This window comes from Venturia canescens, chromosome 5 (genome assembly GCF_019457755.1).
Source record: "Venturia canescens isolate UGA chromosome 5, ASM1945775v1, whole genome shotgun sequence".
Lineage (NCBI taxonomy): Eukaryota > Metazoa > Arthropoda > Insecta > Hymenoptera > Ichneumonidae > Venturia > Venturia canescens.
In genome coordinates, this window is record NC_057425.1 from 8,478,866 (window position 1) to 8,506,846 (window position 27,981).

General features: G+C 35.9%; 7 protein-coding genes across 16 annotated transcripts; 4 read left to right on the plus strand and 3 right to left on the minus strand.

The window, feature by feature from the left end:
* The first annotated feature begins 159 nt into the window (after window positions 1–159).
* On the plus strand, window positions 160–2,103 carry LOC122410448 (guided entry of tail-anchored proteins factor CAMLG-like). 2 transcript variants are annotated; one of them, XM_043418587.1, is made up of 4 exons: window positions 160–448; window positions 594–710; window positions 801–1,183; window positions 1,551–2,103. In XM_043418587.1, exons 1-4 carry the CDS (start codon window positions 340–342, stop codon window positions 1,863–1,865), a joined length of 924 nt encoding a protein of 307 aa, XP_043274522.1. In that variant the 5' UTR covers window positions 160–339; the 3' UTR covers window positions 1,866–2,103. The 2 variants fall into 2 exon arrangements, with proteins under 2 accessions (XP_043274522.1, XP_043274521.1); XM_043418586.1 differs by having other exon boundaries at window positions 161–448; window positions 591–710.
* Window positions 2,104–2,301: 198 nt separating this feature from the next.
* TFAM (mitochondrial transcription factor A) lies at window positions 2,302–5,220 on the minus strand. Of its 2 annotated transcripts, XR_006260941.1 has the most exons (5): window positions 4,658–5,220; window positions 4,011–4,395; window positions 3,649–3,747; window positions 2,711–3,417; window positions 2,302–2,412 (listed from the first exon to the last, which is right to left on the minus strand). XR_006260941.1 is itself a non-coding variant. In XM_043418590.1 (4 exons), exons 1-4 carry the CDS (start codon window positions 4,726–4,728, stop codon window positions 3,220–3,222), a joined length of 753 nt encoding a protein of 250 aa, XP_043274525.1. In that variant the 5' UTR covers window positions 4,729–5,220; the 3' UTR covers window positions 2,302–3,219. The 2 variants fall into 2 exon arrangements, 1 of the variants encoding a protein (XP_043274525.1); XM_043418590.1 differs by having other exon boundaries at window positions 2,302–3,417.
* A 363-nt stretch (window positions 5,221–5,583) lies between these two features.
* Window positions 5,584–8,723, plus strand: Catsup (Catecholamines up). The gene is made up of 3 exons (XM_043419407.1): window positions 5,584–6,972; window positions 7,427–7,502; window positions 7,618–8,723. The coding sequence occupies exons 1-3, from the start codon at window positions 6,058–6,060 to the stop codon at window positions 7,791–7,793; spliced, it is 1,167 nt and encodes a 388-aa protein (XP_043275342.1). The 5' UTR covers window positions 5,584–6,057; the 3' UTR covers window positions 7,794–8,723.
* Window positions 7,858–10,712, minus strand: Ttc19 (tetratricopeptide repeat domain 19). The gene is made up of 5 exons (XM_043419408.1): window positions 10,466–10,712; window positions 10,003–10,378; window positions 9,664–9,926; window positions 9,084–9,391; window positions 7,858–8,959 (listed from the first exon to the last, which is right to left on the minus strand). The coding sequence occupies exons 2-5, from the start codon at window positions 10,309–10,311 to the stop codon at window positions 8,760–8,762; spliced, it is 1,080 nt and encodes a 359-aa protein (XP_043275343.1). The 5' UTR covers window positions 10,312–10,378; window positions 10,466–10,712; the 3' UTR covers window positions 7,858–8,759.
* Window positions 10,713–10,818: 106 nt separating this feature from the next.
* On the plus strand, window positions 10,819–20,220 carry LOC122410923 (transmembrane protein 268). 5 transcript variants are annotated; one of them, XM_043419402.1, is made up of 7 exons: window positions 10,819–10,967; window positions 11,338–11,407; window positions 12,291–13,021; window positions 13,427–13,807; window positions 13,933–14,100; window positions 15,914–16,109; window positions 18,793–19,020. In XM_043419402.1, exons 3-7 carry the CDS (start codon window positions 12,383–12,385, stop codon window positions 18,870–18,872), a joined length of 1,464 nt encoding a protein of 487 aa, XP_043275337.1. In that variant the 5' UTR covers window positions 10,819–10,967; window positions 11,338–11,407; window positions 12,291–12,382; the 3' UTR covers window positions 18,873–19,020. The 5 variants fall into 5 exon arrangements, with proteins under 5 accessions (XP_043275337.1, XP_043275339.1, XP_043275338.1 ...); XM_043419403.1 differs by lacking the exons at window positions 10,819–10,967; window positions 11,338–11,407 and adding exons at window positions 11,456–11,637; window positions 18,161–18,243 and having other exon boundaries at window positions 18,793–18,930; XM_043419401.1 differs by lacking the exons at window positions 10,819–10,967; window positions 11,338–11,407 and adding an exon at window positions 11,457–11,637.
* A 2-nt stretch (window positions 20,221–20,222) lies between these two features.
* On the minus strand, window positions 20,223–21,009 carry LOC122410927 (UPF0449 protein C19orf25 homolog). The gene is made up of 2 exons (XM_043419410.1): window positions 20,606–21,009; window positions 20,223–20,451 (listed from the first exon to the last, which is right to left on the minus strand). Exons 1-2 carry the CDS (start codon window positions 20,727–20,729, stop codon window positions 20,234–20,236), a joined length of 342 nt encoding a protein of 113 aa, XP_043275345.1. The 5' UTR covers window positions 20,730–21,009; the 3' UTR covers window positions 20,223–20,233.
* Window positions 21,010–21,174: 165 nt separating this feature from the next.
* Window positions 21,175–27,961, plus strand: LOC122410920 (DNA (cytosine-5)-methyltransferase PliMCI-like). 4 transcript variants are annotated; one of them, XM_043419399.1, is made up of 14 exons: window positions 21,175–21,582; window positions 21,646–21,753; window positions 21,823–22,276; window positions 22,431–22,794; window positions 22,872–23,198; window positions 23,396–24,011; window positions 24,095–24,294; window positions 24,567–24,984; window positions 25,086–25,421; window positions 25,561–25,712; window positions 25,832–26,166; window positions 26,251–26,512; window positions 26,661–27,068; window positions 27,246–27,961. In XM_043419399.1, the coding sequence occupies exons 1-14, from the start codon at window positions 21,474–21,476 to the stop codon at window positions 27,540–27,542; spliced, it is 4,386 nt and encodes a 1,461-aa protein (XP_043275334.1). In that variant the 5' UTR covers window positions 21,175–21,473; the 3' UTR covers window positions 27,543–27,961. The 4 variants fall into 4 exon arrangements, with proteins under 4 accessions (XP_043275334.1, XP_043275333.1, XP_043275332.1 ...); XM_043419398.1 differs by having other exon boundaries at window positions 21,175–21,753; XM_043419397.1 differs by having other exon boundaries at window positions 21,646–22,276.
* The last annotated feature ends 20 nt before the right edge of the window (window positions 27,962–27,981 follow it).

The following is a 27,981-nucleotide window of genomic DNA, read 5'->3' on the forward strand; positions in this document are numbered from 1 at the left end:
CTCATTTCGTCATGAATATTCATTCAATTTGTAAAGGAGGGAGTGCAGAAAAAATTAATTGTCTACAATTTTTATTTGCTCAGTTGCCATTTTGATAACAGAAAAATTTCATTGTTTTTATCATAACTTATGGCCTTCATTTTCAACAAATCATTTTGACATTACCCTTCAAATTTTTATCTCCACGTGTACTATTCGTATATCCAATCCTCAATTTTCCCGCCACAGAAATTTATTATTGTGATATAAGTGATTAGTCATAATTGTCATTCCATGTTCTGAGTCGAGAAAACATTTCGAGTTTACAGAGTTTATTAGTAGAAATATAATTGAACAGTCATGGCCGATGCAGCGGCCAAAAGGGAAGCCCGAAGACGAAGAATTCTCGAAAATTCAGAATATCGATTACAAAAAATCACAGGTCATGCCAATCACAAAGAATTTCCAGGTAAATGTGCCTTTCTCGAAGCTTCGAATCCACGATTTTATGGGTTAGACATTGGGGTGTTTACAAACATACTTAACCTGTCAAATCGTCTTTTGCTTCAATGATCCTTTAAGAAAAAATGACCAAAACCCGTTAATTCTAGCAGAAGAAGTAAACAGAAAAGTCATCGAGACTGAATCAACCTCTTCGAATTCAAGTTCGAACGGAATTTTGAGCAGCGAACAAATGCTGCAAAATCAATCGTTCGATTCTCTAATTGATGGTGATTAAACTTATGTTTATCATAAGACATCCGATATTTATTCGTTCGCGATTAATGTTTAACCATTTTTTATGTCAAAAAATCTCTTAGATTTTAATACAAGTTTAGACAACGATGAACCCATCAAATTCGACCAAATGTATTCAGCGACGCAAGAGCTTTTGAATCATGTCCTCTCTGGACAAAATATTCATCATCGACGCTCTACGGAAGTGACTTACAGCCCCAACAACTATGCCAACGCAGAATCATTCAATTTCAATAATTCCAACAACATCAGATTCTCTCAGGAAAAGAACGAGTCTCATCCATTGCTTAATCACGTGGAAAGAGATATTCCTGCAACCAGTAATTCAACCCTTGAAAAACCATCATTTCTCATAAGCGCCTTGTCAAGCCGACTGGTATACGTCATACTTGCAGTTGTTGTAAATATTATGATAGTTCTGAAACTGGAGCATTTATTTGGAGCGGTAAGCATTCAACCTTTCTTCTACATTTGTCATTTTTTGAAAAGAACTCAAATTTTTGGCGAAACAGAAATTAATTGATTCAGTATTGGAAGCAAAAAACAGCAGCACTAATTCAACTGATTGAACTGAAAACAATTTGATAACTGACAAAAAAGAGGCTTAGAAAATCAATCGGGTAATTGAACCGATTCCCTGCATCAATCTTTAACAATTTTCTACCGCTTTAGTTACTAGGTCTTCTCCATTCTTACAGTCGAGTTTGGGGTGACTGTTTTATTTATTATGAATAATATGAATAATAAAAAATAAAAATGAGCCACTGTTTTCAATGATCCATTATTATTAATTTAAGCATTTTTATTTTCAGAGTGTAATGGTTCCATTTTTGGCAGTGGTGATTGGACGTTTGTGTACGTCAAAAACCGACGAGGCAACTCAAGGCAACAATATGTTGGTAGCTGCCCTCATACTATCAAATTGCAGGCCTGATTTCGTAAAAGTTATTCAAAGACTCAAGGGTATATTGTCGATCATCGGAAAAGTGTTTCGGGACCTGGCTATATACATTTTCACTTTTGTAATATTATACACGGTGATTTCACCGTACAGAAGCAGTCCCGATGACATATTGCCTATTGAAAAAAACGCGGAAACAATATTCGAGAATGACATGACAATGTAAATTACAGAGGACGATAATCAAGTTACACAAAAATCAATTGATTTCTTATATTTTTCTTCAACTTATCCGTGCTTCTAAATTATTTTTCTTCGATCAAGGACGGACACCCGTACACTTGTAAATACGTCCCATTAATAGTGTCAAGAAAATCACACGCATTTCGCCGATCTCGACGTTATTCGTTGCCTTCTGAGTGTAATATCAATTTGAATAATAAACAATCAGCCTTTTCACATCATTCCTCACTGTGAAAATTATTCTTGTTCGTTATGCAACATTGTCGAGAAATCATTTTGTTTTTGAGAATTATCAACAATGCTACCAAGGTAGCAACGAGACTGGAGTTAAAAAACTGTACAGATCTTCAGTCATACTATCCATTTTCGTCACAGGGTAGAGAAACGTTGAGGTTCAAATAATCGAAATGGAAACAAAGTGGGATTATGTACCATGTATTTCAGACTCATAATACAGGCTTTGTAGAAAAACGCCTCTTCGTTTAGCACGATTACGATGCAGCATTTATCGAAAATGTATGATCTATATTCTGTAAAAAAAGAATGTCATCCTGAAACACCACTCGAGTTTTTCCATAAGGTCGACACAAGATAAAAAACTATAAAGAAAATCTAGCTACTGAAAAAGAACAAAACATTCTCAAATTCTATACCGCACGTCGTACTAACGTTCATGAAAAAATGAAAAAAGAAAAATAACAAAAGAATTTGAATGCGATAAAAAATCAAAAACATGTTCGACTCAATGGTATAACTAGTCATTTGTATATAAAGTATGAACACCAATACACAACTATGGCGAGAGTACAAAGAGTGATTGGTACGTACTGAAGAAACACCCTACTTTCGATGCGATATCGTTTTTTTTCAAAAAGTAAGTTTTCAGGCTTTACAGAATTTTCTTGAGGTATATTTGTTTCAGTCCCAGCGTTTTCATGCTTTAAAGAAGCTTGGCAAGAAACTGTTGGGTGCGCCTGATTATGTTTTGCACAATCTTCGGAGGGAATTGTCTTTTCTGTTTGAACGTGATCAGACTTAATCATAAGGTCTTCAAAGGAAGTCGTTTCAGGTTTTTCCACCATTGGAACATTGACACTTGAAAATAATTTCTCGTCCTTATTTTCAAAGTTTGTCAAAAGTGTCGTTGACGACACGCCATCGTCTTTTTTTTCCTCAATCAACCAGATTTTTTTCGCCAGTTCTTTTTCTATTTTAGTGATCGGGTTTTTTGTCCTTGTGCCCAGACCCGGGTGGTAGTCGGTATCCGAGAATAATTCTTCATTATTCGATGATGAATAATCACCGAGTTTTTCGTATCGGGCAGGGCACGCGTAACCCTATTCGGACTTTGATTTAAGATCTAGACTCCTAAGAGAACTAACGACGTCGAAGTGACCTTCTCGCACCATTTTTTCCTCCCACTTTTTTATGTCCTTTTTGTACTGTTCCATCAATTCTTGCGCCCTGGTTTTGTACTTTTGTTTTTCCTCTGCAGTCACTTCTTGCCATTCCTGAGCCATTTGTCGAGCCCAATCCTTCAACGAATTCAACGAATTTTATTGTTATATTTTAACATGAACAGAATTTTTCAATTACTACAATTTCTTTCAATCATAAAAATCAAGGACTTGAAAATTATATACTGGATGGCAGTGCAAATCAAATTTATCAAGGGGACAAGAATTTTGAAAAATTAGACTCAACATTCAACAAAGATCATTACATTAAAAAATGAGACCCTAAATAATGACATTTTTTATACCCACCGTTCGTGATTGATGTTCTGGCTTCAAGTGTTTCCTTTCATTTAGAAACATGAAAAATACTGTTTGAGGCCTTTTAGGTTTTCCAAATTCGACGAGTTTCTGAAGAAAGAATTCTTTATGGTGATTTCAAAATTTTAGTATTCAGGTTAACAACAAATTAACAGTTCCCTATTGTTGGAGGAAAAATACTTCGCTGTTAAAAAGTCACCTCAGTAACTATTTTTGAAATCATGATAAAAATGACTATTTATTTTTCAAGTAAATTCATTCCAATTCAAATTCAATTCCAATGAATCGTAATATCTTTTCGAAGTGAATAGAAAAAATTATAGATCTATTCAAAACAACTCCAATTCACTAACTTTCTTTAAATCGAGTCTTCTTCGTCTGCTTCTTTTCATGTCTCTAGCCTCCTTGAGTGATTTTCGCTGTTCACTTGTTATGGTTTGTTCATATTCCTTCAACATCTTGTTATAAGTTAACATCTCTTGTTCGTATTGTTCTCGTAAAATCGATTTCTCCTTAGGATCAACAGTCGCCCATTGTTTTGCTATGGTTTTCAGCACAGCACTATATTTCAACTCTGGATGTTGTACCATGAACTTGGGGCGCTCTGTCATTAAATATTTAAAAAATGGAGTCATCGCCCTTTTTGGTCTCTGTGGTAACCCCAGTTGTTCATTTAAATTCTGTTTGCTTCTACCTGGCGTCATGAAAGGTACATTACCACTGATATTCCTAACATTGCTGAAATAATAAAAACTTTATTACGAAATTTGGAAAAGTAATAAAAAAATGTTAAATCATTTCAATCTATATTCATTTTTCAGCATGAATTATTGACATCACGAATGAAGGTCAAATGAATACCAGAGTTGAAAATATTCACTTTTTTGCGCAGAAAAATTCGAGTAAACATCGAAAGATTACTTCTATTCCACATACGAAGTTGACCCTCGGATCATTAAAATGTGATTTAAAAAAAAAATTGAGTTTCAATCATTTTTACCTGATTGACAAAATACCCTTGTAATTTGTACTCGCATTAGCAAGTCCGAAAATTCGCCCAAACCCAGCCATGTTTCATTCGTGCCTTAACCTCTCGTACAATGATCGACGATACCGCGAAAGTATAAGGACCAAACACCAAAAAATAATAGGAATGATGCGAAAACGGTTGAGGAATCGTCGTCGAGATATGAAACAGCAGTATCGTGTCGAGAATCCGAATGTTGGATGCGCGTCCATGAACCAGTTGAACTTATCACTTTTATTATTTCACATTTTTGCACTTTTTTTATCTACTCTGACTCGTTTGGAGGTGATTGTTAGAATAATCCAAAGTTTTGTAGATAACAATAATATTCAAAAATGAATTTATATAAAAACAAGCAGTTTTATAGCCTTCGATTTTTTTCGTTTATTGATGCCATACTAAGTTAAGAATTAGGATCGAAACAATTTAAAATCGTTAGAATAGGTGAAATCTTATAATATTTCAAAATTTCGTTACAGTATCTACAAAAAACAAAGTGATTGGACAATAATCAGCCACATTATTTTCCGCGATTTTAACCTTCAAACATCCAAACTGACCGAAACGCCAAACCCAAACAAATCCAAACCCAAACATCTTTAGCTGCTTTTGTGCGCGCGTTGTTATCGTTATGACTACGTTTATACGGCCCTCTTATTCCGGTTTAGTTATATCAATATAGATATACAAAATGCACATCTGTCGATATATATAAATATACCCGTCTGTACATACAAAACCGGAATAAGAAGGCCGTATAAACGTAATCAATTTCACCGAAAGTCATAAAACGTAGTGCAGAGTGCAGTTTAACTCTGAAAGTCGAGAATTCAAAATTAGTCAGCTATGTTCACGGAGGTAGTGGAATCACCCCTTCTAGTACAAATATCTCTAGCACCAAAAAAGTTTATAGAAAGCAACCAGTGGGACTGAAAAAAAAACGGTAGAACACACGAATAACAAAATGCATTCTAAGTAAAGGATTATTTATTTAATCCGACTCGGTGATTTTTCACCGGTTTTATGTTGTGTAATATAAAAAAGATAACACGAAATACAAAAGTGTGACTTCCATCATTTTTTCTTATCTTAAAAGCGTCGATCACCCACATCAAAAACTCTCTTGCGGCTTGCGGTATGATCATTCGGGTTAATCGGCCGCACGTTTTTCTATTCAAACGCAACATTTGGATAAATCCCGTTCGGCAAGTTGTGTACACAAGAACGTGTTCGTCTGACGTGGCTAGCTGATAACATTAGTGGAGTGTTCTTCAGAGTACATATATAAATTGTCGCACTATATCGCGACTAAAAACACGAACCATAAAACCCGTGAACATTAAAGTAAAAGAAAACGGTTAACCGGATTAAAAATGACGAAATTAAACGAGGCCAGCTGGCCAAGTCGTGGGTTACTCGTGAAAATAGCTCTGGGTCTTTTTGTTCTTGTTATTCTTCTTGATTTACCGGTGCTTTGTCAAACTCATTCGCACGAACACGAAGAACCACCAAGTTTCAAATATTCTAAGGAAGCGAATGTGAAACCGCATGATCACGATCATGATCACCACAAAAAGGTCGATTCGAAAGCCAAATTTACTGCCGAAGAAGAACAGAACATGATATTCAAAGCTATGGGTTCAACACTCTTAATATCAGCTGCTCCTTTCATTCTTCTCTTCTTTGTTCCCTTGGACAACAGCAAAAAACGTCAACCCCTTTTGAAAATATTGCTCAGTTTTGCATCCGGCGGTTTACTTGGCGACGCTTTTCTGCACTTAATTCCTCATGCCCTAATTTCTCATTCTCATGATTCTTCTGAATCACACTCTCACTCGCATTCCCATTCTCATTCTCCGGATTCTCAAGAATCAGCCATCCATGGGCATGATATGTCTGTTGGATTGGGAGTTCTTCTTGGCATCATTACTTTTCTGGTCGTTGAAAAAGGTGTCAGACTTATCAAAGGTGACCATTGCCATTCCCACTCTCACTCAGACGATGACAGCGCTAAATCTACCAAGAGTAAAAAAGACTCCGGAAAACAAAAAGGAAAATCAGACAACGGGGCTGCTAAAGATTCTAAGGGAGATATCAAAATTGCTGGCTATTTGAATCTTGCTGCTGACTTTTTGCACAACTTTACTGATGGCCTTGCCATTGGTGCCAGTTATCTTGCCGGTGAAACTGTAGGATACGTTACAACCTTCACCATTTTGCTTCATGAAGTCCCGCATGAAATTGGAGATTTTGCTATTCTCATACAGAGTGGATGTAGCAAGAAAAAGGTAATTATTTTTGTGTTTTCAAATTTTTAATAATTCATTTTTTGTCATGACTTTGTATTACTCTCCATTGTTAATGTTGCCACTTTTGTTATTGGGAATCCATTAATGCCTCGCAAGAAACGATGTTTATGACAGACGCAATTCAACAAATTTTTTCTTAGAAAGTTTTTGGATTATTTTAATACATGTACTAATATTAGTATCTTCCAATTCAACAAACCAAATTCCATTATAGATTACAATCACATCTAAATTTGACGAGAAGAGAAATAAAATCAGATTTTGTAGTTTCAATACCAAACTATTGGTCAGGATTTTATTTCTTTTGAGTTTTTTACAGGGAGACTACTAATTCATTTTTTTAATTGAAAAATTGAATTATTGGCTATACTATCCAATAGAAAATTTAATTACTAGTCAATTTTCTCTAATCGTGTTTTTCAACAATTTCTAGGCAATGTTGCTTCAACTGGTGACAGCTCTTGGTGCCTTGTGTGGGACTTATGTATCTTTATGGGCTGGAGGAATGAGTAAGAAAATCACGTTACCCAAAATATCAAAAAATGTCACTAATTTTAGAACAGAAAAATAAACCAAATCCAATCAGTTTTGAGAAAAGAAACATAAAGTTGTATGAATTTTCAGGTGATCTTGCCACATTGTGGATTCTTCCGTTTACAGCAGGTGGTTTCATTTACATTGCGACAGTCTCCGTAATCCCTGAGCTTCTTTCGGACACGAAGTTCTGGCAATCTGTGAAAGAGATAATCGCTCTTCTTTTCGGTGTTTACATGATGGTACTGATAGCTCAATACGAATGAGAAAAAATTAATTTTTTCAAACTCAGTTGAAACATAAAAAAAACGATTCTCGATCATCGAGAAAAATTATACCAGTTATTTTATCCTTTTTACAGAGATATTGTATAATTAAAAACCGATCGTCAGTTGGTGTGAGATGAACAAAAAAAGCTGTAGAAAGGATTTGCCTTGAATCAAAAAAATGTTTGAGTAGTTATATTCACTCGTTTTTCTTCAATATCTACGAACATTCAAGTGAAAATTTGAATGTTAAATTTACTCTTCAATTGAATTTTTTTCAGGCTAATTCCTCTTTTCTGCAGTTTTATCCCTTTTTCTCAACGCAATGTATCATACGTAGAAATGTATAGTAACATTTGTACAAACACATATACAGCAAATAAGCATTACAATCATCAAATTCGCCACTATCATTTTCCATGGCGACAACAGCAAAAATGTTATTTTTCTCTTTTGAAAAGCAATTGCGACAATGTTTTTTCGACTTCAAAGTAACGAACTTATTTTTGATACGTTTTTCAAACGTATTTTCGAGATGTGTACACAATTTTGACTTTCGATTACTATGCATCCTTTTTGTATAGCTATTGAACCGTTTGTAAATTTTCATAAAGTTTTTTTTCGTTCTATTAAAAAGAGATGAAACTATATATTTTTTCAAATGTAAATTGACCTCGTGACCGCCGATTCTCGCGTAACTATCATTTCCCACAGGCTGTGTTCGATCATTGATATTATTACTATATTACTATCGTTGAAGGCAAACTGTTAAGATATATAAATATTCATCGTCGATTCTGACTAGAGTTTTAAGTTTTTTTTTTCATTATGTACATATTCCAGCGAGAATAACAATATACATACATATATATGTATATATGAATAAAGTAAAAGAGACATAAAGAATCAATAAATAAAAAATGAATTTAATGTTTGCCTAAGAGTGATTTAAATATTTTTCTTTTTCTAAGTTTTAAGAAACTGTTTGACAGTTTTGAGGCATTCGTTGGCTTCGTCAAGACATTCTTGATTATTTCTGGTAGTGGCTATTTTCCGGCCTTCTTCACAAAACTTTTTTGCCTCATTGTAAAGACCTTTCTTTAAATAAACACCTCCTAAATTAACGTGAACAGCTCCAAGATCTTGCATATCAGGTAACTTCGTGCCTATTATCAAATGACATAAAAAACCATTCGATAAATAGAATGTACGGCGTAATTCAGTACGTGAGAAATTACGACTTATTTTTGTCAAGATTAGTCACGGTAATTCGTGAGAATTTTTTCTTACCGATTTCTGCTGCGCTCGTGAGATAATTAATCGCTTGCTCGTCGTCGCCCGCAAGGCAACTTATCGTTCCGAGGTCATTGAGCAATACAACCGTTTGTTCGTGCTCTCGGCCGTGTACTTTTAAACAAACTTTATAAGCTTGCTCAATATTTTTCAGTGCTGTACCGAATTTTGACTGGCTTAAGAGCATTTTTGCATACCAATCGCAACTCATGGCCCACAAGACCAATACGTCCTCATTTTCTGGTTCTTTTTCCATTTGGTCTTGCAAACTTTTCAAACAAAACTCGTAGCCTTGCTCTGCTTTTCTAAATTATGGACATCGTTATCAACACTGATAATGAATTAACAAGAAATATTAACAACTCGACAAATCCTTGAGACATCTTAGTATTTTTTAAAATATTTTCAATTTTCAAATTTCTCTTATTGGAAAGTAAAAATATTTCGGTATTCCAAATCTCAAGGAATATTGAATCATCACAGTTATGTTTTGAGTAACTTTCGATACAAACAAATGGTTTACAGTTATTTCATCGATTGAAAAATTTTGAATTGTTAAAATTTGAAAATGTCTCACTCAAGGTCTCCCATGTGCTGGAAAAGCTTAGCCATTTTCAGACTAATATGAACAATTTTAATGTCGTCCTTAGGAGTGCCGGTCGAAATTAATCTCTGCATCACTGATACAAAGAGAGTGTTGGCTTTTTTATAATCACCAACTTCAAACGCAAGATTTGCCATGATGTCGTAAACATAAGTTATTCCTTCGTAATGCTGAAGAGCTTGAGCCTGTCTCAGGGCTACGTGTAGCATTTGTTCAGCTTTTTTGTAGTCTTCTTTCTGCAAAAGAAAATATACAAGGGAGAATAGTATCAATAAAATAGTAGAAAATGTATTTTTTTGGTCGAATTTTTACCTGTATTAACCAAATGGATCTTTTGAGGGTCATTATGAGTTCAGGAATTGGATCTTCCTCCTCGTCACCCCATTTGAACAGACTCATCAATACCCCACCAGCTGGCAATAGAAAATTCGAACGGTCTCTGAATGTACCTCTGCTTTTGTGATCCCTGTACGAATTTCCTGATTCGGTTTGTATCAGGATTTGACAAGGTTTTTTCCAAACACGATGAACCCTTGTGTTTATTATTGGACCTTGAAAATGATTTGCTGCCTTTTGGAAAAATCTCCAATTTTTGATGACTACTTTTTCGAAATAATTCATATTTTTCTTCTCAGATTCAATCTGTCAGATATTTTTATATTTTTATAATATCTTCCGCTCGTTTGTTCTGTTTATTTTGAGGAAAAGTAAATGTTTTAATATCAGATTGATCGTTTCCATGTCATTTTGGAAAATTTCCTATTTTGAAACATACACACAATAGAATTTTTTGTGGATCACGATAATTATATTTTTATCTTGTACGAAATTTCGTTGCGAAATCTAATGACTTTTCAAAACTTTTGTCGAATATTCAAAAGAATTCAAAAAGATTTCGTGAATGCGCTTGATCTACTACTGCATAGTCAACAATGGTATTAGATTAGTTTAATCACTTCTTCGCTTATTAACACCTGTCAAGTGAAAAAAAAGTCGAATGAAATGTAAATTCGCAATAGCACTTCAATTTTTTTTCGAGGTTATGTTTTCGTTTCTCGTGACGACCTTGGCATTCGTGTCGCACTTGCGAGTGAAAATGCTGATGTGGGAATTTCGATTACATCAAAAATCGTGCCCTATTTAATTTGTTTTCCCTTACATATATAATGTATACAATTGGAGGTCGTTGGTCCGGGATTGGGAAAGGATCGATTTTTGCTTCATAATAAAATGTATGTACAAAATACGTTGATCGGCTCGACATTCAAGGCGCACAGGTAAATGAGAAATAAGAGGCCGTAGAATGTATAGGCGAAAGTTTTTTTTCAAACGTCTCTTTCCCACCAAATCTTCAGGTGTTAAATAATAAGAATACATTCTTCCACAAAATGAGTTACGTCATTATACGATTCGTTGTCCTATGTGGGACCATGAAAAAAGTGAATGGTTTTAAAAAAATGTTGCATTAGGCGGTTCGAAAAATTTTGAACGACGCGAGAGTATAACATTTCAATACGCGTTTTTCATTATTTCATCCTTGGAGCGCTTTGATCGTTTTTTGAATTCGAATTCTGAGAATGACGGAAAATTCGATGAAAATGTAAAAATCATATAAAATATTGGATTGACTTATAAAAAAATGCGCAGGTAGCGGTCCGAGCGAGCCTGATTTCGCAGTGGTGAGTGCTGTATCGTATCCCCTCTGTCCGTTAAACAGGTAGGTGGTAGGTATATACATATTTGATACGTTAGTATGTATAAGCAACATCGCAACAGGAAAACACGCAACGTGCCTCCTGTAACATACGTATACATATAACTTTTTCTTCGTTTTTTTTTTATTCCGTGCTGGTGCCTCTGTCGAGACACGATTGTGTGGATTGTGTGTGCGGGTTGAGTGTGGTGTTTGTCGCTGGAACGGTCATGAGACAACCCAACGCAAATCAGGTACAATAAAATTCTAGAAATATAAAAATAAAAAAAACGACATTTTTACATTAAAAAAAACGGCATACAGTGAACATGGAAATGAAAGAAATGGAATTTTAAATGTAACTCTATCGAATTGAGACCGGTAGATACTGAATGCTGTTCGCGGTTGCTTATTTTATACATCTTGGGTATTTTATCTCTGATATCGCGTGGAGGGAAAAAATGTTTCACCGTGAATCAAGTTTGTTTGGCATATTTCGATCGCAATAAATTACACATACAAGTGTCACGAGTGCGCGCGCCGCAAATCGTTTATAATCGCTGCTTTTATGAACTCATTTTTTTCGATTGAATATTTTTTACAATTATTATTATTATCTCTGTCTCTCTCCTGATCGTATACCGTGTAGACACACGCTCAACTATATTTGTTCAATACATTCGAGCATTGTGTTCCTCCCGTCATTTGGATAAAAGCACGAGAACGTTTTATGTGCTTAACAAATCAAGTTTGATGGAGTGGGGCACTCCTTGTTTTATCGAAGCACACAAAAAAAATTATGTGGATCCTCTATCTTTGCCCCAATTTTGTTGATGTCACATCGTATTGTCACATCTGTGGTTATTGGTCATTAACAGTAATTTAAAACTCGATTATATATTCACAGTTGCGAGTATGACAAATCTTCAAAGAGGATAAAAGTGAACGAGTGAGAAAAAAAGTATCGGAAAGCACAAATCGGTAAATTTTTGGGTTAAAATGAGTTCCGCAGCTGCAGTCGTATCCACAGATGCAACAGACAATGCGGTTGTTCCTAAAGGCGGAGAGGTAGCTACAAAGCCTAAAAATTGGGTAAAATTTGAGGAAGATCCTCCGCCAGCCAAAATCGCTGCTCCAATTGCAAATTCCCAAGGAGCAGCGACTGAAGAAGCTCAAAAAGCAAGAGTGGCCACTCCTGCAGTGATAAAGCCAGAATCAGTTGCTGTGAACGTGGACAAAATAGCCAAAGCTGTTGAAAAATCAGACGCTAGAAACAAGGATACAAACGAATACAGTGGTGCTGTGATAGCAACTGAATCCGTCCAAATAAATCTTGACAGATCGGGACTCAACCGTTCTGTATCTTCTGAGAGCCCAGAAATCAATGTGCCTTCTGATATTCGCGTATCGGATCCTAAAAGCGCGTCGCTCAAAACCATTGATCTTAGAGATACTACCAATGGTCGGAACACTGTAAGCAACGTCATTTCCACTCCCATTGGCAATATAAGACAAGGATTCGCTAATGGCGATACCATCGTTACTCTCTTGCCTGTTAATACCAGATGGCCATGGATTACACCAGCAAAATTCAGGCCCGAACTCGTCCCTGAAGAACTTATGGCTCAGGGGCTCACTGTAAGTTCTTTTCACTAATAATATTTCATCATTTTATAAACTTATTAGACAATCAGACAAACAATTATAACAGATAATTATAATCAGCTCTAAAATTGTTTGGAAAATTCTTTTCAAACACACTTCATAATATTCTTTATTTTTTGCTCCAACTCTATTATTTGTACATCCTTAAATTGAAGAGAAAAAAAAAAACAGTCCACAAAATTGTATAAGATTCCTGGTGTTTGATGAAAATTCATATTTCACTTGTAACATTACAAATTTCAACGATTTTTCGGATAGTTCGATTAAATATCAATTTATTATTAATCGTTATTTTGCAATAAAAACCAGGAAGTCAACCAAAAAATAATAACTATCATTTGCACTTATTGTGTTGAAGTTCGAATTTTCGTTTTTCAGCTTACGGTGGAGGATTACGTGCACATAATGGAATTGCTCGTGAACGACGTGCGTTTCAACATGTACAATATTTGCTACAAAAGAATTCTAGTGCTGTGGATATTTACAGCATTTGTCATACTTCTTGGTCTTCTTTTCTCCGGTGTAACTGGGCTGACTCTTTTTGGTCTTGGAATAATGTGGCTTATATTGAATGCTGCAGCGATATTTCTCTGCATGTTCATTAAGATAAAACTCAATCACAATTTGGAGAAATGCATGGCACAGGTGAACAAGCACTTGTTACGTCACAAAATTATTCTCGGATTGGATGACCGAGGAAAAATATCGTGCCACAAAGTCAATCTCTGTTTCATATACTTCGATACTACGGATTGCGTCGTAAGTTGAACAAATTAAAAAAAATTTTTTTGAATATTCGGCACGATCTCGGTTTATAGTTAAAGTGACGATATTTGAAGACGACGAAATAAATGTTATAACGCTTTTATATATTCTCAATTCAGAAAAAACTTCAAGAAGTAATCGAACGTGAAGAGCGAGAAGGTAGGATTCTCGGTGGAGATGAGAGTAGTGAAAATCGACGAAGGCAAGAATTGCAGCAGAGAATGGACATCGACGATAGCGATATTGTTATTCAGGGAAGCTCGACCACTCGATTATCTCGTAAACAGGTGAGTTCTAATTGTCGCTAATCATTCAGTCCCATATCTCTTTGCACACTGCAGTTATTCTTCAAAAGTCTGTATTTCACTAGGCCATTGCACATTTCGTATTGAGGATTTACTGGCTAAATAAGGAAATCGGGGAAAAAAATGAAGATTCATTTTAGCTGATAAACATTGTAGAAATCAAAGAGTTTTCAACTTTTAGTTTTAAAATATTGGATTTTATCGAAGGAGCTTCGAGAATAAGAAAACTAAAACTTTCATGCTTTTAATGATGAAATACTTACTCAGCAACGTTATTAGTAACAAATCAAAGTTCGAAATTTCTCGATGTTTTTCCGTTTACGCCATTGAATTCTTAATCAAGTAGCATATACTAAGTTTCATTACAATCCACTCGCTAAATTGATGTTGTATTTATTTTGGAAAAAACATTCGTTCTGCATCAAAAACGGTGTATAGGGTAAAAGTGAGCAAGTATTATGCCGATATATACAACGCTGGGGAAAGGATTATCTTCGCCGTCGTTTGGACTGGACGGTCGATGAGGAGGGTGGTAATCCAAGTTGTCCTCGTCATCTCGCTTCGTCCCTGTGTCCCTGTCAATACATTGAGGAATGGTTACGCAATAAGCCACGTGTTCAAGGACGGGATTTTTGTCCGAGATGGAGCAGTTTCCTGCGAGACCGTGGTTTCTGACGATTCGAAGTTGCGTTTTGCACGAAAGAATCGCGATTGATTTTTCGAGGGGCAACAGAAGCGATTTTTTCTGCCCCGTTTTTTTCCACATAACAACAAATTTGATACATCACACCCTCGTATTATAGTGAATTTAGGTAGTAAAATAATTTTGATCTTTAACCAACACATTCCAGATACGAATCAACGCGACGAACGAGCGATTCTCACTTATCAAGGATAACGCGTACTTAAAAAAGCTCTTTAACTATCCAGAGGATAGCGTCGTTTTTTTACAGTCATAAAACGGCTTATAAAGTCGATAGACGTGTTAATTAATTTTAGGAGCAAATTACCAATTGCTTGTATCGCACTGTATTAATATTTATATATCTATTTTTTGATATATTTTAATTTTACAATCGCGACGATTAAGATTTCCGGTACGGTGAGTCAGGCGGAAGATTTCGGGATCGTTATTTTCGTTGTTTTTAAAACTGTTTTCGATAAGCCAGTTGCTCAGCAGATTTATAGAATCCTTACAATTTTTAAGGAAACTAGACGAACATTCCGATACTAATTATTTCAGGCAATTGCGAATGCTCCATTATCCATTACTCTGGCAATCGTGTTACTAATCCAGCGTACGTTATTTTAGCTAATGCATCATAAAGTATCTTCCTACTTCATACATTCGAAGAATAATGTGATAAATCTGCAGTTTATTACTGTAATCGTAACGCATTATTTTCACGTTTTTTTCTCTGAAGTCACGATGTGTGCTAATCTTGTTGATTGAAACTCACGCTTTTACGCTTTTCTCACCGCTTTGGTATCTCGTTCGCAAAATATTCATGTCTAAACATCTTTTTATGTTAGGTTACTATCATTTTTTTGTGTCCTAATCGTCCCTACCCTCGGTCTTCTCGACCCAAGTGCATAACTCTCAAAGAATTGATGCTTTCTCCATGTTTTTTTAGCTTACAACAAAAATTTCTGGCCCGAGTCGAAATGACCGTTTAATAGTACCATAGGATTTTTTAAGAATTTGTGTCTTGATGCTTTTAATGAATTCTATCGCTTGTGTCTTATTGAGCTTTGCTCCCTTTGTTGAAAACGGTGATGGTGTCTGTGTTGGCAGGAGCGGGCGGAGCTGCTGTTGCTGAGATATGCATCGAGATGGGCGCGTCATTTCGTGCGGCACAGACTCGATTTGGTAATAGATTCGCAGGAGCGCAATAGAGGCATCGGTGGACAATCGGTACCTCCGCGTCACTGCGTCTCCGCCCGCTGTCCTTGTCAATATATCGAGGATCATCTTAAATACAAGCCCAAAGGCAAGTTGACAGTACGCAAATTTTTCACACTACCGGATTTCGGTTTTAAATAAACAACCGAGATAAAATCAATCCGCACTTCCATTATGCACACTTAACGATTCCACTGGAGTTTACCAACGCCAAGCATCAAGATTCATTAATTCATTTTCAAGGGATTTTAATGAAATCAATACTATTTATTATTTGCCCAATGTTGAAAAATGGTTTTGGAATAATCTCGACGCAACTGCTAAAAGGAGTGTTCAAATGATGTTCTCCTTGTGCACATGTTCCTGACGAAACTCTATTTTGGAACAAATTTTGTTATACTGAACTTTCAAAATAGAATAAGTTGCCCTACCATTTGCTTTGCCCACTTGGTTTTGAGACAAAAAAACCAGTTCTGTTTACCAGATTTTCAAAGCGAACGATTTTGAGGTTAACAAGATAAAATAGTTGAGCCACGGGGCCAAGAGTTTTTATTGAAATTGAGTTTGATCGGTCGACAGATGCAATTTGTCATTTTATGTCCAGCGTAATTGCATTTTACACGCCGCTGCCTTTCTGACAGTCAACTTGTACGAGATTCTTGTAGAATTCAATTGAAACGATGGCAGCTCGTAACGTTAATATTTTTGAATTTATAACGTTGACCAGTGATAGTTGCAGAGACCATTTGATATTTTTTTTTTCTACAAAAGTTTCTTTCATTTGAGAAGATTGAATTTCTTAAATACGCTTGAAAAATAGGTTTATTTAGTACTGTGAGTACTCAGTTATCTGACAATCAAAACCAATCATTAAGAGCTTTCTTTATCGATAAAGAAAATCAATTATTGAAAATAATTTGTTTTCTTATATAAAAAAATATGGTAAGGTGATCATAACATTAAAGTAGACATAATTAATGTGCCTTGTACCGTGCCTTTCTTCCATCGTTGTACTCTACCGCAAAGAGCTTAAAAATTTTTGACTAAACAATATATTTCTCCTGCCGATAGTAAACGAGGAAATATTTTAACGGTGGTGGATTTGCTGTTGCTTTATTTTTCATTGGACCTGACTAAAATAGATAACATCTAGCCATGGATGGAGACTCTTTCCTTGTCTTTTTGCACTGGCTTACTCGAATATTGAAAACATACGAGAATATTTTGTACGAAGAGTGCAAAAATGAGAAAACAAAAAAGTGTATGAGTCGATCGTACGGTCTATCTGATCCGGGAACAATTAGTTAAGAAAATGCCTTTATATACGTTTCTAATGATTTACACACTTTTCCACGTTTTATTTATCGTCTATTTGAAGAGCGATGCGTCCATTTTTTGACATTTTTGTTTGCGCATCGGTGACTCGTGATAGCAAAATGTATTGACGATTGTTTTTAAACGATTTGAAGTTCGACTTTTTTACTTATCAACGTTTTTTTTGTTTTTTGAGAAGTCTGGCGAAAAAAATGAAACAAAGTACCTTAAACGCAACAAAATTCAATAATTGTATGTGTATGCGTGTCGTAAATGTTATTTCTTTCATATTGTTTAAATCCGTCCTAAATGAAATTGTAAATTTCATTGAATAACAAAATGAATGAGAAATATAACGATGTCTAAATTAATATATGAATATTATATGTATTAATAAGCGGCTGACTTTTATACTGTACTTATCGTGTACTTATATCAGCAATTCGATACTTACTATTATAATAATAAATCAAATATCGTGAACATTAAGAATAGAACACGAGAAGTACGATCGTTGATAAAAGTTAGAAGAAAAAAAAACGATCCAATCAATGGTTATTGCACAAATGTTATCGCGTCCGAATAATAACTAATTAACAAAGCAATCAATATGAAAATATAAATGCATATATATATTTATGTATACACACATGTATTTCTGTTGGAAGATTTATTAAATATTGATCTATTCATTCATCAAGTAAAAATCTTTTTTGTAGTTTTAATCGGATGAAAAATACTCTGTCAAAAGGGCCTAAATTCATTTTTTGGTAATCTGTACGAGTTAAACGTTGTTACTAACAAAAAAATGATACTCGCACGCAGCTGGACAAAAGGTGGAACAAATATCTGTGCTCTCTCACAGGCACGCTTTGAACACTTAAGAATCGTTCATTATCATCCAGAGCGTAAGTACTGTCAAGCTCCCAAGGTCCTAATTTTGGATCCTAATCCCTTCGCTTCCTGTCACAGTTTATTGATCACACCCAATTTGCTATTTTTACATTGTATATTCCCTAGCAAGTCTTTATAACGGACTTTCTCTCTGGAATAGTAAATCCAATCTAATTCTTTTTCCCCGCATACAATGATTTTTACGTATAGAAAAAAATAACAAAAAATGACAATAACTCTTTTCCACTCATTAGTGTACGTCACAATACACAAAAATCTTAACTCACCACGAATGGAATTATCTCCCTGCTATTTTTGGGTTAAATTTTTCAGGATAAAATGAAAAATAAATATACCCTGCTTGTATTTGTGAGTGAACATTTTCCAGGCTTAAGCGTTCTATATAATCTACATGAATATTATGATCGGCTTTTTTGTACAGGCAAAATTTTTCAGGATATAATCACTCAATAAAAAAAATAAAAAATTTCATTTAATCCTGTATGCATTTGAGGATGTGTTGTCTTTCAGGAAATAATCTTGAGTTACCAAACATTTTTCAGGATATCCACCTGGTTTCACGTGGTGCGCTTATCTTAATGATCCTGCGGTTCGTTACGATCCAACTACACCGCCTTATTAGTATTCTTAAGAGAATGCAACTTCTCTGCATTTTTGTTCAAACACATAGTAATTCACAGGGAATTGGTTGTAGTCGAAATGCATTTTTTGGTTTTTCATCGTTCAAAGGGATGTGTATACCTATTACTTTAAACAGTATTATGGAAATGCGATTGATTTGTTTTTTGTGAATCAGATTTTTGTGATACTTTTGGAGCATATTATTTAAATATTATTTTGGAGCTGAGATGAATTACTAAACAAAAAATATTCTATGGATATATGAGATTTTACATAGAAAAAATTGTCGTGCCTTTACGAATCCGAACTGTGTACCCTGAATTTTGTCAACGTGCCTTTTTCGTCAGGAAATTTTAACAGCAATTCAATTGATCTATAATTGCTCCTAAAAAATAATTATAGCATTGAAATGTCACAGCGAGCACATATCAAAAGTTTATACGCTGTGGCATATAAATATTGTGTTAGGTGGATAAATATATTACCTGTTGATATTAGCAATAAGGATTGATGCAATAGCTCGAAATTCCGAAATTACCATGTCGATACTATGTGAAAAAATGTTTTAAAGAGTTTTAATTTTTTCTACTTTCTGGTGAGACATTTTTTAATGCGTCATTGTATTGAGATTATTTTTTTAACTACTGTCATTTGGCAAAGGTTTTTTGAACTTTTATGAAAAATTGCGAAGATTTTAAAGAAGCAACTACTCACATCTGTTGGTCAAAATCTACAAAAGAAATTTTCTTGACCGATTATTAACATTTCCACACAATGAAAAAAGTTGCGTCTCTATTGATGCATACAAAATGGAAAAAATGAGTCAGAAAAACTTAATGATTCTCCTTTGATGTTGCATAATTTTCGTCAAATTTATACACTTTCGACTTTGGCTAGACTTGGTAATATTTTCTCTATATAATAATAAAAAATTGAGAATAGCCATACCGTCCATTGACTAAATTATTGCAATATTGCTACTATTTTCAAGAAGTTTTGCCAGATAATTTCGCGATATATTGCTAATCAATATATTTTTTCCTTATTGTTTTGGAAACCATATTCGGGCATCCCATCCTCTGCCACTTGAATTTCGACAATTGTTCAATTAGTACATAAATTTAATAGTAATCATAAGAATGCTGAATAGATTGGAGTAGGGTATCGAATTGTAGAAACTTTTTGTCATTCCCAGTTGAGCACAAACTGTGTTAGTTTTTAGTATGATAGATTATATCAAAAATATCGATTATGTTTTGTTATAGATGATTAATTAGATGGAGAAAAGGACTTGTACTCAATTAGTATTGGAAACAAAAAACAATAAAAATGAAATTAATAAAACAAAATATTGATTTATCGTCACTCTATCAAAGCTGCTTGAGCTTGGCCTTTTATTTCTTGTGCCAATTTCATAATATCTTCATCTATAGCCTTGAGAGCATCAATGTTTGCTCGAAGCTTTTCATCCAGTATCGTTAATACTTCATTCACGTCCAAATATGTCTGAACTTTTTTATACACATTGACAGGATCATTAGCATTTGTGGGAAAATGTAAATCTTCTCCGTTCGATTTATCTGAAAAGAAATTAGTATAAAACATTCAATGAATGATTCACTATTATGTTGACTAAAAAGTTTGTCTGTAGCATACTTTTTTGAAATTTGCATGATTTTTTAATTTTACTTTTAATACACTCAATGTGAGATTGAATGATTTCATGATCATTACCATTTCTGACAATGTTGAATGCAACATCAGAATTGTTTGCGTTTTTGAGATCTTCGATTATCTGTTCAGGCAATGGATGTGGAGGTCTCGGTGGAATAACTCTATTTTTTTTATTGCCGAACATTACTCTTTGGATTAAATAGTTAACAACGTTGACAATGATCGTGGATTATTAAAATGCGCACACGCACTGCTGTCAAATTCGAAATCGAGGTTATGTACAGGGAAATGGTAATTTTCCAGTCGAGCAAAACGTTCGGGTTACGTTATTACGATTCCTTATTCACTAACGAAAAATCTACTATCGAGAACAGTCAGTTAAAACTGAGGAATTACAAAAATATATCTATTTTTACGGCATAAAAATTTAGAGTAAATGTATGTTTATTTTTCATTTTACAATTTGAGGTTACGTTCGCACGTCAAAAGGAATAAAACAATATAATAAAGTTGGAATGACCAATTCCATTTTTGCCTACCAATGATTCACATGAGCTTCTACCGTTGGTAAGTAATAAAAGGTATTTCAAAAAAACTCGTAGTTCGTTGTATTGCTGTGTCCAGCATGTGGCGCCAGTTATTCGTCAGCTGCCGCGCGCCGAGTGTACTTGCAAAATAATAAAAAAGACGTGGGCCACAAAACAGGAGTTCGAAGCTCGAATGACAAAAGCAAGGTTGGCGGTAAACCGACAAACAAAGAAAGCGTGCGTGCCCAAGAAACGAACGAACAAAGAGAAAACAAGTATAATTTTGTTTATACCGGAAGTGGCTGTTGGAAGTGTGCTTGGCAAAAACCGTTACTGTTCGGGAAAAATCAAAATTGCGAGTCAAATGCAATACGTCGTCTATAAATAAATGTTGAACAAAAATGCCTGCGGCGGTTATTTCACCGGGTGACAGTCACGAGAAGGAAAATCATTACGATGAAATTGACAATGTACTGAGTACGAATATGAAAAAAAAAGCCTTATTGAACGGTAAGAATAGCAACGAAATTAATCAGTCAATCAACATAAGTTCAGAATCCACGCTTCGAACAGGCAATGTCGAGGAAACCGAAGACCCGGACGTTCCCAGAGCTGCCGAATGCGGCTCGTTTGATTCGTCAGAAGAAAAAGCCCTTCCAAAGCCTCGTGGCCTGCGTCAAGGTAGTAGTGAAACTAAAACCCGGAGCTTTCGTTCTAGAAAACCCTTTCTAAACAGTGAGCGTTCAATAGTGGGAATGTTTGCTGCACAAGAAGCAAAAAGGAAAAATGGCGAGTCCAAAAAAGAAGGTGAACAAAACTTGCTGATGTCAGATATCAAAGATCCACCAGCCGTTGAACAAGAAACCATTATCAAAGAGGAAAAACCTAACACAAACAGTACAGATAATGAAGCAGATGACGAAATTGAGTTTCCTGTTGAAAAAAAAATCAAAACTGAGGCAGATGCAAAAGATGCAAAAGCCACGAAGAGTCAAGTCAAAAAGGCTCCCGAAGCCCAGTCGAGATGTCAAATTTGTAGGCAGAAATTGGCAGAAAATGAAATACAATTATATCCAGGGCATCCCAATGGAGCTATGGAAGAGTTTGTCTCTCTCACTGATCCCCGATTATCTCTGTTTACTGGCAATGAAGAAGCTATTTTTGAGAGCGATGAGAGGCCTCAAAACAAGTTGACACATTTCAGGTACGGTCATTTTAGAAGTAGACACTGCTTCAATCTATACCATTACTATAGTCAAATAAGTAAAATAATAGTATGAAAATTTGAATGGAAGTTTTTTTGAAGTGTTAATTCTAGAAAATGACCAATTTTTATAATTTATTTATTCAATTTACAGTGTATATGACAAAAACGGTCACTTGTGTCCTTTCGATACTGGCCTCATAGAGAAGAATGTACTGCTTTATTTCTCGGGTTACATGAAAGCAATTTATGAAGAAGATCCGAGTCCAGAGGGTGGTGTACCAACAAAAGATATGGGGCCGATAAATGAGTGGTGGGTTTCTGGTTTTGACGGTGGTGAGCTCGCTCTAATTGGCTTCAACACAGCTTTCGGGGAATATATTTTGATGGAACCGTCTGAAGCCTACGAACCTTTCATGGCTGCTGTCAGAGAGAAAATTCATATGAGCAAAATGGTGATCGAATTCCTACTAGACGAGGTAGATCCGACTTACGAGGATCTCGTGAACAAATTACAGGTAATCAAGCAGGAAAATAGTAATATTTGGCGGATACTTGAAAATGAGTAAATTATTTTGAAATTTGTTTATTTCAGACGGTCGTACCTCTTAAAGGTTTGGCTCCGTTCACCGAAGATTCGTTGCTCCGACACTCTCAGTTTATTTGTGATCAAGTTCTCTCGTTCGACCAATCAGCCAATCCCGAAGATCCTCTGTTAATCACAAGTCCGTGTATGCGAGCTCTCGTCAATCTCGCTGGAGTCACTCTTGGCAAAAGATTGGCTAGTCGTAGAACCGAACGCCTTCAACAAAAGGCGAAAAAACCATCATGGACTAAAGCCACTACCACTCAATTGGTCAATAACATGTTTGAGACTTTCTTCACTGAACAATTGGCTGAAGATAAGGTCAAAGAATCAGGGGTTAGTATATACTTTGATAAATAAAAATTAAACACCAAATTAGCATAATTCAAAGAGAATTTGAGGAGACTTGAAACAATTTGAAAAATATTCATAGGAATTTCATGATATTTGGAAAGATTTGGATGGGTGCAGAAGCACAAAGTGTTTGGGTTTGTTTGTTTGGGTCGATTATTTTATACTCCATTTTATTTCAGGGTCCAAGAAGAAGAAGGTGCGGAGTTTGCGAAGCCTGTCAACAATCTGACTGCGGTGCATGTGCAGCTTGCAAAGACATGACAAAGTTTGGTGGCACAGGAAGAAGCAAACAATCTTGTGTACAACGTCGATGTCCAAACATGGCACTTCAAGAGGCAGACGACTCTGACGTAGAGGACGAGGAAGAGTATCGAGCTTTAACGCAAAACATTCGTGAAAATACGCATGACAAAATCATAAAATCGCTAAAGTGCTTAAAGAAGCAAGTCGAATGGCAAGGTTCAGAAATATTCGACGATGGTCGTAGGAAGTTTTACTTCTCAGCTACCGTTGGAACTGAAACAATTTCCACGAACGACTGCGTTATGATCGAATCCAGTGATCCAACGATTCCGTTACAAATCGCTAAAGTAATGTACATGTGGCAAAACAAAAATGGCCTAAGATTGTTCCACGCAAATTGGTATCGTCGGGGCAGCGACACAATTCTCGGTGAAACCTCCGATCCGATGGAATTATTTTTGATCGACGAATGCGACGACGTTCCTCTCATTTCGATTTCGTCAAAGTGCAAAGTTATCAGGCATGATATTCCTGAAAATTGGGCTGAGTTAGGTAAGATTTATCCGTCCGCAAACTTAAATTTCCTTTATTTTTACATTCATTTCGTTTTCATCTCCTTTATTGAACTTTTTCAGGCAATACTGAATACAGCATGGAGAACGAGATTAAAGATCAAGACGGAAAAACTTTCTTTTATCAGAAACGTTACACGGCCGAGACTGCGAGATTCGAAGATCCCCTTCCCGATCCAGAGTGTCCTCGAGCCGAAATCAGTCACAGATTTTGTCCCGCCTGTGCTCGGTTTGGAGCTTTGCAACAGCAATACACACCCAAAGTTTGTGCCTTTTAATCATTTTTGAACTTTTGACTGATGGAACAGAAAAAAACGACTCCAGGAAACGATTTTTATACAATTTTTCGAAGATTATTATAGATTCCTCGTTTATAATTAAAAAACCGAAAAGAGCGGTGTACAATTAAATCTAATTGTCACCCACAAGAAACAATTCATGTTGAAGATAAAATTGGAGTCGTTTTCAAGCCCATCAGAGATCTAGGATTGAACATCTTCTTTTTCCAAGCCATAAAAACCGAAATTTGTAACAGGTATTCGAAAGAGGTGAAGAGAAAAACAGTCGCGAAGTTGAATACGGTCTTGTTCAGTACAAAGGGAATGATTTCCGGGTCGGAAATGCCGTCTATCTGGTACCAGGATCCTTCAAGTTCAAATACACTTCGGGTTTGGTCGATCCTCCGAAACCTAAAAAAGATCAAGTCGACGAAGACATGTATCCGGAGTTTTATCGAAAATCTTCGGACCATGTCAAAGGCTCCAATTACGATACACCCGAGCCATTCAACATTGGTTATATAAATGCTATTTATGCGACTACAACTGACAAGCTCGTATCGTCTAATGACATTTGGATTAAAGTTACCAAATTATACAGACCCGAAAATACTCACAAAGGCGCGTCGCTGGTCCAACAAGTTGACCTCAATTTGCTTTATTGGAGCGACGAAGGTAATTTTTAAGAAACAAGGCATTTCAAGTTTGAAAATTTGACATCAACCTTAATTTAATTAACTCATTCATCATTTATTTTATTGACAAATATTTTTCAGTTTGCAACGTGCGTTTTCTCGACGTTGTTGGCAAGTGTTATCTGATGTATTCCGAAAATTTGAATATTTCAATCGACGAATGGACCGGACGAGGTCCTCATCGTTTCTATTTCACACAAAGTTATAACGTTTCGGACAAAACTTTCGACGAGCCTCCATCAAAAGCAATGGCGATAGGACAACTCGGAAAAGGTAAAACCAAGGCAAAAGGCAAAGGAAAAATCAAAGGCAAAACTACGGAAGAAAGCGAAATGAGAAAATTGATCAATAAGCCTGTGGACGATCCGCCTGTGCTTAAAAAATTACGGACTCTTGATGTATTTGCCGGTTGTGGAGGTAAGTTTCTTAGAATTTATTTCTTCGAATTTATAAACATATTTTTCCCAAGAATTAAAGCTCTACATTGACGTGTCGTTTATAGAAATAATATTCTTATCTATTTCAATTCCTTATCAATTATCAATTTTTTCTGAAGGACTATCGGAAGGTTTGCACGAAGCTGGTATCATAGAAAGTCGATGGGCTATCGAGAAGGAAGAACCTGCTGCTTGGGCTTACAGGCTAAACTATCCCAAAGCCACGGTGTTTTCGGAGGATTGTAATGTTTTACTACGAAAAGTGATGGATGTAAGTTACTCAAATCATAGCATAATTCATCAGTCGTAGAGAATGATAATTTCGAATGTGAAGATCTTTTACAAGATCAACAGAATATTTTAAGAAATAATGAAACTCGACGATTTCAGGGAGAGAAACGAGATGACACTGGCCAGAAATTACCACAAAAAGGCGATGTCGAATTGATGTGCGGTGGCCCACCTTGCCAAGGTTTCAGTGGCATGAATCGTTTCAATTCTCGACAATATTCGTTGTTCAAGAACTCGTTGGTCGTATCGTATTTGGCTTATTGCGATTACTACAGACCGAAACTTTTTCTCATGGAAAATGTACGAAATTTTGTTTCCTTCAAACGGTCGATGGTTTTGAAATTGACTCTGCGTTGTTTAGTGAAAATGGGCTATCAATGTACGTTCGGAATTCTTCAAGCAGGAAATTATGGAATTCCTCAAACTCGTAGAAGGTAGACGAAGACGCGAAACATTAAAATGAATTCAAACCTTTCAAATCGTATTCAAATATTAATGAGAGTGTTTTTATTTCGCAGAATGATTATTTTCGCTGCAGCACCGGGTGAAAAATTGCCAATGTATCCGGAACCGACCCACGTTTTTAGCAAACGGGCTTGCCAACTGAGCGTTCTTGTCGACGATAAAAAATATCAATCGAACTGCGAGTGGCACGAATCCGCCCCTTACAGAACGATCAACGTTCGAGACGCAATGTCCGATTTACCGAGCGTGAGAAATGGGTGCAGCATCGACGAAATGTCTTACGGTGGCGAGGCGGTTTCACATTTCCAAAGAAAGGTAAGAAACTTATCATTTTCACTCAGTACTAATTTCCAAATAAACACTCGTGACATTTGAAGAATTTGAAGACGAGAAAACGTTTTTCTTATGTGCAGTAGCAAAAATCAGTAAATTAATGCTATTTTACAACGATTCTCTTTTTAAGATTCGAGGAAATCAAAATCAGACGAGATTACGCGATCACATATGCAAAGAAATGGCACCGTTGGTTGAGGCAAGAATGGCACACATACCGACGGCGAGTGGCTCCGATTGGCGAGATTTGCCGAACATTGTTGTGCGATTAAGTGACGGGACATACTCAAAGAAATTGGAGTACACGCACCACGACAAAAAAGCAGGAAAAAGCAGTACCGGAGCTTATCGAGGAGTTTGCTCTTGTTGCGCCGGGAAATCGTGCGATCCTATCGATCGACAATTCAACACTTTGATTCCTTGGTGTCTTCCCCATACGGGTAACCGTCACAACCATTGGGCAGGATTGTACGGGCGATTGGAATGGGACGGATTTTTCGGGACTACGATCACAAATCCTGAACCTATGGGCAAACAGGTGATAATTTAATCCCTCAATTATGTCTAATCCTTCCGAAAAGACTCAGTTTTTTAAAGTTTTTATCCACGTGCTTCCCAAAAATATGCTTTTATGACTAATATTCAAAAATTCTAGAACATCCTTTTGGATTTCAATTGGAAGATCGATTTTTTGAAAAACTTTCAATTTTTTCAGGGTCGAGTGTTACACCCCGAGCAAACTCGTCTCGTGAGCGTCCGTGAGTGTGCCCGGTCCCAAGGATTTCCGGATTCCTATCGTTTTTATGGAACCGTACTTGACAAGCATCGCCAAGTCGGAAACGCTGTACCGCCGCCCCTCGGAGCTGCGATTGGTCGTGAGATAAGGAAAAGTTTAGCTCTGACTCAAAAAGAGGCTGATCCGCTCGAACCAAAAACCGAAGTACCTTCCAATCTCCCAGTCATCGATGTTGCGGCTGCGAGTTCGACGAAAATAGAATCTATGGATATTTAATCGCAATGAGGGAAATGTAAAACACCATTGTGATGTCAACTTATTGACAGAAATTTTTCTCTTCGAGTTTTTCCGAAAGGGAAAACTCTAAGAAACACTTTCTTCATTTTGTACATTAACATTCCAGTAACTATGTAAAAAAAGTGAAGCATAACGAGGAAGACGAGGTTTTTGTTACGGTCCTTGGTGTCTGACGCGTTGTTTTCGTTCTTTTATTCCGATCTTACACTCGTCGAGACGACACTATACAAATATTATATTTTTTTATATCGGTTGATACTTTCGATTGCGAAACAGAAGCTCAATACATATTTTTCAAGACGTTCGAAAAAATAACTAAGTATAAAATAAGATTATTGCATTTGTTGTGAAAAATTGTAAGATTCGTTTCAAAATATACGTTTCAACATGGAAATAAATTCTTATTTTTTTCAATTAT